Source organism: Chiroxiphia lanceolata, chromosome Z, assembly GCF_009829145.1.
Source record: "Chiroxiphia lanceolata isolate bChiLan1 chromosome Z, bChiLan1.pri, whole genome shotgun sequence".
Taxonomy (NCBI): domain Eukaryota; kingdom Metazoa; phylum Chordata; class Aves; order Passeriformes; family Pipridae; genus Chiroxiphia; species Chiroxiphia lanceolata.
Genome location: NC_045671.1, coordinates 39,846,745 through 39,859,437, shown reverse-complemented (window position 1 = coordinate 39,859,437; position 12,693 = coordinate 39,846,745). Strand labels below are relative to the sequence as shown.

Below are 12,693 nucleotides of genomic sequence, written 5' to 3'. Positions count from 1 at the left end.
GACACAAGATTTGTTCCCAAATGCAGGAACACTGTAGAAGAAACCAAGTTTTTGCAGCAAAGTGAAACTGTTGTGAAATATTTCATCTGTATTCAGGAGATACAGAAGGAAGGTAAAAGGTAGATATTGGCAACTATCAAAAACAGCAAGCGTAAATTATTCATACTTCACCCTCATTAGCTTCTATTTATTAACTGAACATCTTGATTTATTCTATGAAGGATAGAATGTACAGATTCCTTATTTCTTCTACAGGTGATTTACTCATTCTATACTCATTCTGACATCCTTGTATAATCATCCAAAAATTCTGGAGAAAGGTGGCTCCAAAACATTTCAGGAAAAGGAAGACAGGATGAAAAAACAAACAAACAAACAAACAAACAAACAAACAACAAAACCCCCCATATTTTTAAAGTCCCAGACACATAAATTAGGGAGATATTCGTAGGCTGGCAATAATGATTTGTGGATGAATATTGTGACTTTAATACATTTAAGTAAGAGCTGAGAACTTAATCCTGTCTGGTGCTGAGCATCTCACTATTCCTCAGTTTATAGGATGAGTCCTACATATCAAGAGATCTTACTGAATTCCTGAGGCTGTTCCCTTTTCCCTCTTCATCATTTGTGATGTGATTTTACAAAGGAAAAAAAGTATTGGTCTCTTGTATTATATTGTGTAAAATACAATATATTGTATCTTGTATACATATTTGTATAAATACATAAAATATTGTATATTGCACACTGTGTGCAGCCTGTGTCTTTGATCAGTCTGTAACAAAATAGTGGTTTAGAGGAGAAATAAATACAGTGTTCAGTTTTCTTTGCACCATTTCAAATGGAAAAGCTGCTCCAAGAACAATGTCTCATCCAGCTCCTGTTTGGCTTCTGCTGTTTTAATGGCCAGTCATTTCATTTCACGTCTGTGCTGAATTTCTGTGAGTACAGACAAAAGTTTTACTGGGGGCATAGAAAAAAATATAAAACTTTAGAAAATTAAGCCTTTCTCATTCATTTTAAATGGTTTGAATGAGTTGCCTGGAAAAATATGAAAGCTTTGCCTGTTGCCTCCAAGAAGTAAAATAAACTACGTTGCAGGCTGTCACATAGGAAGGAAATATATTTTAGAAACAGGACCAGAGCTAATAGCTATCTTATTTTTCTCAACTAGAGGTCAGTAGCTTACTATGCTTCCAAAGCTAAGGACATCCAACCCAAATCTGACCTTTTTTTTTTTTTTTAAATTCACATTCCACATGTGATTTATAAATTGCACATCCTGCTGCAGGTAACTCAAGGCCAGCCGCAGTGTCAAACGGCATTTCAAAGGCTGTTTTTTACAGGAAGATGTAAAGTAGCCTAAAGGAGTCTGGTAGTCTGCATCATTGTCAGTCATCATCAACCATCAACAGTGTAATTAGCTACAGGTAGACAATATCCAGTATGCAAATGGCCACTGGATTTGGGTACAGAATGATGGAATTAGTTATAAGTTATATGCTTTTGTATGTACATTATATTGCCAGAGAAACAGAAGACAGGAACCTAGTTACAAATGGAAAGTTAGATCATGTTAGATTAAAAAGTCTTCCTGCTAGATTTGCTAATGGTTTTTCTGATGTCGTTTAATTATTTAATACCTGGTTTACACTGGTAGATTTCATTCCTACAGATAATCTTCATACTTGGCACAGGTAAAGAGTTTTTGTTTTAGTAATATTATTATTATTACTATTTAATACTATTATTTACAGTAATACTTGTAATTTCTATTCTAAGTGACTTTTTTCTGCACTGGTTTAAATTGCAAATAACTTCTATTATTTTCAGCAGTATTAAGATGATGTCTGTCAGATGACAACCTTGCTATACTCATTCTAGGTATCTGTCTCCCTCATACCACACCAAGAGCTGAGGGAAGACAAAATGCTCATATAAACAGTCTACCTTGAATTTCTGGGGGGATGTTGATCTTCAAAATATTTCTCTTTTTGACTTTGAACCTCCTATAAACTACAAACAGTGGACTAAATTCCCATTTTATTACCATCAGTATGTAGATTAAATGGGAAAGATAGGAAGAATGTGATAATATGTTTCATAAGTTTAAAGGTTTTATCTGCTTGTATCTATTCTGAACCTGAAGAAATAATAAAGGTCATTGTGATAAACAAAGTCTGGAGTTTCTATAAGTTTTTGAATAATAGTTTATTATATGGTAAAAGCAAGCAGCCGGCTGGGTGACAGAAATGGGACCAGTTTCCCAAATCTGCACACCCTTACTACAGGGTACATTTAGTATTTATCTTAGCTACTTCATACATATTAATTATATCATATACATATTCATTCTACAGGTTTTTGCTGAGTATTTAATATATGGGTTTTCTTACAGCTAAAGCTAAAAGGGTTATCTCTACAACCAGTCATAATTCATGTATTCTTGGACGAACAGGCACCTAAAGATTTAAAGTTCTACTATATTTCATTCTTGGGATAGTAAGGAGGGTTTAGGCCTCTTGACCTTGTGAGGGTCTGTTTTATTTCTTTATGGGGGTGCAATTAAGTTTTACAATCCATTTGTTTTATTTTGATGTAATCACCCATTCGTTTCACGAATCACGATTATTTATATATCACAGTCATGTAATATATAATCATGTGTATCATATATAAATACACTTTATGCATAACAACGGAGGGAAAGGATGACTTTTTTCTTCTCTTAATCACTCCAAAATACATGTGCCCACACTTACGTGCGTGTGTTTATATATCTATATATGTTTATTAAAAAATCCTTCACCAGTCTTTTACAGTGGAAAGCATCTTCCAAGGGATGTAATATTCCTGTAAACAGTAGCTCTCTTTCTGGTGAGGAATCAGCACCTCTTTCGCTTTGTGTAGTCCATCTGTTGAAAGGTGGTGCAGAGGTCACTCCACCAGCAGCAAAAAATTTCAAAGTAACTAATTGGACTCCTCAAATCTGCAGATTCCTTCCCTTGCTTAAGCAAGTCTTCTTTGGTGAATAGTAATCAAATATAAAATGTTGCTAAAGTAAAAGGAATATGACTGTCATAAATTGCTTTTCACGCAAATTCTTTTTAGATTTTAAATGAATAATGTCCCCTTTATTTATATGACCATTGAGATGTTCTGCACTGAAGCAAACTCCAAAGTCAGGTGTAGACACTTTATAAAACAATCTTCTTCTAATATGGGCAGGATTAACTGCTCCATGAGATGTTTAAAATATTCTGCTCAGAGTGAAAAATATGGTTAAGCTAAAGCAGACAACATAGTGACTTCACCATCTCAGAGCTCATTATTCAGTCTCAACTCAGCCATTATTATAAATAGCAGATGCTACGGGTGATGAAGATATTTCATGTAAATACAAGTTTCTGTGAGATATGAGGTCTCTGTGGAGAATCAGGCTCTCTGAATTTTCATCTTCTGTGAACATCCACTGGCACAGCACCACAAACTGTTTCACCCACTACAGCCACCTATTAACAGGTCCTGTGGATGTGCCCTAATTACAAGTTTGGAGCAAACCAAACATCAATGGTGATAAATTACATTTTTCTCAATCTGGTAGTCTTCAGATATTTTTCCTAAATTATTCTGTCTTAAAACATAGAACAGTTTTCTTTTTTAAATTCTAATCAACTTACACTGTCAGTACTTGAATTTACTACTGATGCCATAAAACAGTTCTGTTGAAAAATCTCAGTGAATGTTTGAAGTCAAGACGTTCAAATTGCTTGTTGTACACAAGTATAAACAAGAATTGCTTGTAATTCAGAAATCTTTTTTTTTTTGGCAGAGAGTATCAGTACCTATTTTCCAGGTTTTCATTTTCTTTTGCATAATATGATCATGAATTAAGTCATCATATTTAAAAGCACAGCAGATGCATTTTCTACCTTTTTTCTTTTAATAACAGCTGCAAGAGACTAAACTACAGAGGAGCTACACATGGATGTGGGTCTGTATGTGTAAAATTGCCGCAGCTGCTGAGCAAATGTTTTAGCAAGTTACACCTTTTAAATATGCAGACTGACACAAATAGATATAGCCAGTATAAAATCTGTAACATTCTACAACAGAAGTGTCAAAAAACAGGAGCTTGTTAGTCTACTTTTACCAAAAAAATGCACCTTGCAATGTGCGGAGTCACTGGCTGGGAAGAGGTTGAAGCTCTGTCCAAAGGAAGGAGCATCCTGTAGCAGACACCAGAAAATTTAAGTAGTAGGGCTGTTATGCTTCCCTGGTGCAATTTCCCAGCTTCTGGCTTTTTTTTTTTTATCTGTGTCCTTACTAGCCCCTGCTGGCTTTGCCCCTCACAATTTATCTGATCTTTAACAGTGGTTAAAGTCTGTGAGAGTTGTGCCACAGTTTAATTATGTGTTGAATGGGGAGCTGTGCCTTTGGGTGGTCCAGGATGACCCTACTGTCATTACAAGAGGACAGTGCAATATTACCTACTGTCCATTTTCCTCACACCACTTAGGGTTTTATAGACATCTATAATATCTCCTTTCGGGTTGAAGGGACTTATCTGTTTAATAATTTGCAAAAGGACATTCTTCAGTGCTTGTGGCTGTCTTGATGCTTCTCTCTATTTATTTGCCATTTGGGATAAGGCAGGAGCAGATCTGCACCAACACAGAGCTCAAAATGAAGATTTTTCACTGCCTTTATGCTCTCACGCATTAATAACTCACATTCTGTACTTTATTCCGTCACCTTCTGTTTTTTTCTTTTTTTTTTTTTGTCAATGAGCATATTTTTACATACAGCTATATGTTGTAATTCAAACATCATCTTCTCGAATGCTGGTAAATCATTACAGTCTTCAGAGGTAGTGTATCCTGAAAAACACTACTCAGAAACAAATTTGAGGAGTGGTCATTGAGAGGTACCAGCTCTTCAAGAGCTTTCAATTGCTTAGGTGGTTTATTTAGAGTTGACTGTTTGGGCATAAAGCAAAATAAAGTTACTTTTGGCTACACAAATAGCGCTTTTTTGATGTCAGATGTCATGTTTTGTCCTTAGTCCTCCCTGCTCTTTCCAAGTTCCTTCACTCCATTAGTGAATTGAGGCTGAAACAAAATAAAAAGTGACAAATTATTTTTTTTCCTATGAGAAATTTGCCATTTGGCCACAGCAAAAAAATCCAGTACTTTTGTCTTAGAATGTTATGTATTGGCTGATCACATTGGCCGATGCTGACAAAGCTTCCCTCTCTTTCTGGTAAATTTATTTCCCTGAAATCTTTTTTCTTATCTAGCACATTTAGTTATTCCTTGAAACCAGATTTGAATATTGAGGGAAAGTGAATTTCATATTTGCATAAAAGTAACCTCTGAAACAGATGAGTTTGAATTTAAGTGGTAATGAAGTTATGTATAAGCTAAAAATAAAATTTAGTTCTTGTTTTCCTGCTGTAAGTAAATTATATAATCCCATCTTCTTCAGGTGAATTTGTTTCTGGGTTTGCATCACATAATTTTATTCATTTTGCATAGCTATATTATGATATGAATACTGGGGCTGTAAAGAGGTTCTCCTGGTAAACCACTTTTTTTTTTCTAAGCCTTCATTTAAATGCTATCTTTGAAATGCATCTTCCATAGAGGGAATGAAATAATGAATAAAATTAATTTCCAGTAATTCTGCAGCAAGAACTGTCTGTATTTATGCATTGCTTATCATCTAGCTTGGTAAAAAATATCAACAGATATATCACATGCATGTGCAAGAAGTCACATATATATAAAAAAACTATTTTTAACTTTCCTAGCTGGGGATGCTGGGGGCTTGCCGCTCCGTAATTTCAATAATGAGCTTACTGCCTTTTATTGTGTGCTACAAGTGAAACTCAACTTCAGGTGCAACCTTGTTAGCTCAAGCTCCAGGTGATTTATGCAATCAAAACTGTACTCAGGCAGAAAACAATTTTTTCTGTGGCAAATACATATTTTTTCTCCTTAGAGTCACAACACTGGTGTTTCTGTGGTCAGTTTCTCTGCAATTTTATCCATCTTATCTGAACTGCTACATATTTTAATGCTACCATCTCCGTGTTTGTGAGATGCCAGACAAGAAGGGGAATTCATCACTTGTGAAAGAGCATCACTAATGGAGGGCACATGTTTCATTTGGGGTGCTAAATTTATAACACTGGAGGGAGGCTTCCAAAATTCAAAAAAGACATGCAGCGTAGAGACCCAAAACTGTGTAAACATGTTACAAAAGGGCTAAAATAGTAGATCAGCCTCTTCTGAATTCAAACTCTAACATTTTCCCAAGAACTTCTAGCAAAGTTGTAATTCTGCATTAATTCAGTTGTATAAACACACCTCCAGGAGGTCCATATATTCTTCTCTGCATGGTGCAAACGACAGCCATTCATTTCAAGTCAAAAAGCCATCAGACTCAGTTTTTACCAATGAGAAGTGAATTGTCTGACATTTTAAGAGAATGAACACTTCCCATAAAAACTGAAAATAACCCAAGGGGATAATCTGATCATTTTGCCAGAAATTGGTGTTATGGCCTTTGAATTTAAATAGTATCTGTCAGGGGGAAAAATCTGGCACTGATTTAACACAGACAGAAGTTTGGGAACTCATGTGTTGCTTAAGCAATACTAGTGGAAATAAGATTATAACATACACTGTACTGTGCTAGAATTTTTTAATTTGATCAAAACCAAATGCCCTTAATTCATCTGCTGATTTTTGCTTGACATGAGAAGAATATCCTTGATAATCACCAACTTTACAAAGGCTTTGTGTAGTTACATCCATTCGTAAGTGATACAATAAAATTTCTTCTTAATTTTAATTATTGCTATTTTCTTGGAAGCAATAACATGATCTCCTGAGATTAATTTGAGATGATACAAATGCCAAGTAGAAAGAGATTTAATTTTTTAAATGTTAATGAATTTTATGTAAATTTTGGGGCCAGGCCCTGAGTGTTGGCAGTAGCAGATTAAGCTTTGAATCAAGGAGGGACAGGCACTGATCTCTTCTCTGTGGGGACCAGTGACAGGATCCAAGGGAATGGCCTGAAGTTGTGTAAGGGGAGGGTTAGATTGGATATCATGCAAAGAGCTCTTCCCTCAGAGGGTGGTTGAGCCTAAACAGGCTCCCCAGGGCAGTGATCACGCATCAAGGCTGACAGAGCTCAAGAAGTGTTTGGATGATACTCTGGGGCACATGGTGTAACTCTTTGGGATGGTCCTGTACAGGGCTGAGGGTTGGACTTGATGATCCTTGTGGGTCCCTTCCAACTCAGAATATTCTGAGATTCTGTGAATCAAAAGCTTGTATCTGCCAGAGTGTGTCATTACATGCCATGGAATCCCAAAGTCTTAGTAAAGGCGGGTGCTCTTAGCAGCATCACTTCATAGAATCACAGGCTTGGATTGGAAGGGACTTTAAAGCTCATCCAGTCCCACCCTGTGCTATGGGCAGCGACATCTTACATTAGCCCAGGTTGCTCCAAGCCCCGTCCAACCTGGCCTTAGACACTTTCAGGGTTGGAGCAGTCACAGCTTTTCTGGGCAACCTGCACCACGGTGTCACCATCCCCACAGGGAAGAATTCCTTCCTAATATCCCATCTAAACCTTGTCTCTGTCTGTTTAAAACTTAAATTCAATGCACAGATGATAAAAGTTGATGGCAGAGCAATGCCCATGGGTGCATCAGGGGCTATTCCTCAGCCCACACACTCCTAAATCATCTTGTTGCCTCCCTTCAGGTGTTCCAGGGGAACTTTGACAATGACACACACCGCAAGAACGTCATTGACCCGCCGATCCACGCGCGGCACGTGCGGATCCTGCCTTGGTCGTGGTACGGCCGGATCACACTGCGGTCAGAGCTGCTGGGCTGCACAGCCGAGAACTGAGAGGGTCCCACTGCCACCGAGGGTCCCTCTGTGGAGGAAACAGTGCAAAGCCTGTAGGATGCTGAGTCGGTGTTCCATGAACCAAGTGCTCGCTCATTTTATGGTAGGCCGCTAACTGTCTTTCGCACGGAGGTCTAAGCCTGCCCTTTAAGTGATCCAATCCAATTTTGTCCTTGAAATCTGTTAGTCTTATCCCTTCTGCTGTGGAATTATCTTCCTAGTTTTCCTTTGAGTTGTTCACACAAGTTGAAATGTATTAAGGGAAAAAAAACAACCAAACAGCAGCATCCTTTTTACAAGGGAAGAGAAATGGTGTGACGACTCTTATTTGCAGCTTTAGGAACATTGGGCTGACAAGTTCTCCATAAATCATACTGTCATCTTACTTGCAAAAAGTGATACTGCAGCTTTTAGCAATAAGTTTACTTGGGGATGACTGCATTATAGTAATTGTGCCTATCAAACACTGTCAGTACTTATATATTTTGGAAGATACTCCTTGGTACTGTAGAGCGCAGTACCTGTGGTGTTACAAGCTACCTTTCATCACTTTCATCTGGACAGCAGAGTCCATGCACTTAGAGTGTTTTCCTGATTAACCCCATTTTCCTCCTCTATTTTGCATGCTATAGAATATGACCTCCATCTTTTCTGTTTAGTATCACTGCTGATGTGGTTTTCCTTGTCAGAAGTCACCTGTTTGCATATGTAACCAAATCTGCTCTCAGTATATTATGAAATTAATGAATTTGCCAAAGTTTATTCAATTTTGCTTGAGATGTGCTTTCTCAAGGAGACACCATGCTACTCGTGGTGTCTCATCTTGGGTGCCCATATAGGTAAAGGCACACGGTGCGTCAGAAATCCCATTTCATTACATGCCCGGGGTGACCACACAGCCCTAGACAAAGCTGCCCACCCAGTTACTGCTTTTCAGAATCCCCCTGAATTTCTGTGAGGAGGAAAATGTAGTGGAGGAACCAGGTGCTAAAAGACACACAAGAGGAATGATTCCCTTAATTCCAGGAACACGCTCTCTGTGTGCTCTTCTTAAGGTCACAGCCTTCCTCCCAGAAGGTGAGAGGTGTCATAGGAGTGCATAGAAAACCTTGGCCCTTGTCACCCTCCACTCCTACAAAAGTCCTTTCAGACACACACCAGTGAGCCACGAGGAGGTTGGTTTCTACCATGCCTCACCATGCCCCATCTACAGAAATGCTTTGCACATGCTATGCTGTTTTAGCAGTGTTGTAAGCAACCCCACTTTAAAATTTTAGCAGCTTTTAGAAGAAAAAATGGAGCAACAGTGGGGGTGTTCTCCCTTATGACTCAGTTTCCCCTGTTGATGGAGGTAACAATGCCAACCTTTGAAGAGCAATCTGAGTTTCCTTAGAATAAAGTGTTCTGTGACTATGTCAAAGTATCACCTAAGTCTAAAAAAAAAAAAAAAATCCTAGGACAATGGGCCAGGAACCTTTTTATTTCTTACCTGAAATAACAGCATTTGTGATTACTGTCAACCTTTTAATTTCATAACATGCTGATACAGAGAGAGAGAATGAGAGGAAGAGAGAGAGAGAGAGATGCAGCTGCATGTTTTAGCAAATGTCACTGGACTTATCCTTTCTGTCACTGTTACATTCTCACTAATAATTCTGAAGTATGAACCTGGGCATTGCTTCCCAGGCCAACAGCTAGCTGGCCCACAGTCTGCAAAGTGCAAAGTTTACCTTGGACACAAAATGGTTTGGATTTCAAAAAAACCTGCATTTAATCACACATTCTCCACCACAGACTAAATATATATTATCCATTGAACTGTGAAAGACTCCAGAATAGCAGCCAGGAATTTTACATACAAGAATTGGGGATATATTGGTGGCGGTTTTCTGATAGTGTCATTTAAACTGTCACATTTTAGCGAACAGAACACCCTGCCTCTATAAAATGACTTAATCCTTAAACTGTATTTATACAAGTATTTATTTTATAAGGCTTAGACATTTAAAAACTTCTAAAGAAGAGTCCTGTAAAGGTAAAAGTATGTGTAAGAAATGTTGAGGTCCTGTGCAACACTGCTAAGTTTGTTCTTTATTTTTTACTTTGTGCTGCATAACAAAAGCCACTAGACTGTTACTGTCTTGTTTGTGACTGTGTTAACAGCATTCCTTAATGATGTATATATGGAGTGGTCTTCAAGCATAACAAGCGATTTTAAAGAGAAAGTCAACCATGGTGGTGCTTCTAACCAGCAAAAAAAATTTGAATAATGGAGGATGAGTTTATCCCCAAATTACCTACTGCCCCATTTTTGCACTTTAAGCTCTAAGAAAAATAATAATAAAAAAAAATTAGTAATATATATCTCTTAAAGGCACACACCATTCTTAAAGAGATTCAAAGGCATTTTCCTATTATGGGAGAGTAATTGACCCTGAATTTAATTACAGATATGAAGAATAGCATGTAGCTACTTCTCTAGTCAACTGTATCCAAAAAACAGAAGGCCATTTCAGAAAATTAGGCTCCCTCATTTAACGACTTGTGTTACTGTTCTTTTGAAATGTTTGTTCCATGTTCTTAAGTGATTTGTTTGTTTGTTTGTTTCATCTTTTGTGACTTCAGTTTTGGTTTTGAATTAGTCTGTCTTCGTTTAGTAATTTAATTGTTATCCCTTCATCTACATGTAGGGTTGTCATGGTATGTAACATAGTGATTTTATTTTGTATTAATTTAGTGTTGAATATTTTCATCCTGATGTCCTGTGCCAGCTCTCACCTACCAGCAGTCTTCACATCCTGCAAGGAGAGTTCCATACCTTGTGATAACACTCTGTGATAATTTACAAAAGAATCATACATGTGATTCCTTACAATTTCAACCTACATGGCATTATTCCTCAGCTACCAAAAAGCTTTCTTGGAATGGCATTGTGCAGCCATAGTACCAAATCTACTCCCAGTGCCAGCAGCCTAAGTCTGAAATAACTCTTGGTTTACATGAAATACTTGAGATTTAGCACAACAGATAAGAATTAGATTATGGTCCAAAATGAAGCTTTTTCCCTTCAATTTTATTTTGTGTCCTAGGTGAGCAGAACACCATTGCCATAGGGGACAAGTTATAAATTAACATGACTGTTCTCTCCCAGTGAAAGCAACCAGCATCACAAAACCAGAGGTGCAGGACAGTGCATGTCTCTTTAAGAGGGGCTGGAGAAATGCTCTGATGTGATCCTTGACTTCTGCATTAATTGTAACAATGACATTGAACAAGACTAAAAATGTTTTCCTAATTAAATTTCACCCCGAACCAGTTAAGTATTTGTAGGCAGGCTTCACCTTTATGTAGCTGGGTAATGTGCTACGTTTATAGCCTGGGAAATAAAGCTCTGTTTTATCTGTGTTAGAGGCTCATCACATTAACTGGCTCCGGTTTTGGGGTTGACTTTCTCTTTTGGAATGGCTGCATACAAATTAAGTCTCAGTTTTGAAGACTTAAGGATGAGTGTATCTTTGCTATACAACAAATATGAACTATAATATTCAGTGCTGGCTTCTGATGTGTCAGTAAGTACAGAAGTATCTCGGACACAATGACCTTTGAAATCTTTCAAGCTGTGTGATATTCGAGTGGTTTTGTATATACTTAAATCACGTGGAGCAATGTAAAACCAGTACGACCTTGTCTAGTCTTCAAACTTAACAATAAAACTTTTGAAAAATGAGGTCGTTTTTCGAAGCACTTATGTTGCAGTACCTTGAAGGAGATACAACTTATCTCAGCATCACTGGCTGCAAATGCAGAGTAGAGATACAACGTGGCATTTTCCTGGATTCATTAGTGGGGTCTTTGCAGTAGGTAAGTTTGTTTCTTGAAAAAATAACGGTGGTGCTGTGCTCACTTCAATGAGTTCCCTTTCTTCTTCCATATAAAAGAGCAAAGGTTTCAATAAGCCTAAAAATACTTTTTTTTCCCATGTCTTACTTCTCTCTGAATGAGCACCAGAAACGTAAAATTTCATTTTTTGTAAGTCAAATTTCTGGGTATTTATCAGTCGTTATCCTCTCTTCTCCACTCCTGCATAGGCAAATTAATTCCTGAGAAGACAAAGAAGAGCTGCAGCCCAAACCTGCTATGAGATGCCAAAACAGGAATGGTTCTTGCTCATGCCTCTGCCTCTCTTCTCTTTTATTTGCTGTACAGCCTGCTCCCCAAAATTTCCTAGTCTAGTTAACTCTGTCATTTCAATTACTGAAGAAGCCTAGCAGTTAAAGTGGTACATGGAAAGGTAGTCATGCCCAAATAATTTTTTTTTTATTTTTTTTTTTTTACTTAAAGGAGGTGGAGCTTCAGTGGTTGACTCCTGGAATAAGCCCATACATAGACATGCTTGTGCCCTTTCACTAAAAATGGTCTTTTAGAGACAAAAACCCCTCACAACCATGCACTGGTGACAGTGTCTGCCAACACTCAAAACAGCATATTGTCTTTCTATAGAAGAGTCACAGAATTGCAGTTTTTCCAACTTCTGACAGTAATAAAAATAAAAAAATAACACTACACACACAAAAAAGAAAAGAAGTACTTTTGGAGAATACTGGATGAATATTAGCACTTCAGCCATAAATTTCTGAAAATATGCATCTTGAACCTTTCTGACTTTCATTAAACATGGGGAGTTTTCCTGAAGAATTGAAAAGTGGGTTTTCCTCTCATTCCCCATCACGTATAACCCCAGGAATTCTAGAGGAGACAA

The 12,693-nt window shown here is 37.6% G+C and overlaps 1 protein-coding gene across 1 annotated transcript in view; it reads left to right on the top strand.

The window, feature by feature from the left end:
- Positions 1 to 11,652, top strand: part of EDIL3 (EGF like repeats and discoidin domains 3) — a 218,633-nt gene extending 206,981 nt beyond the window's left edge. Inside the window, 1 exon segment of the mRNA XM_032676101.1 lies at positions 7,785 to 11,652. Coding sequence (XP_032531992.1) covers positions 7,785 to 7,934 — 150 coding nt within the window. The 3' untranslated portion in view covers positions 7,935 to 11,652.
- Positions 11,653 to 12,693: the final 1,041 nt, after the last annotated feature.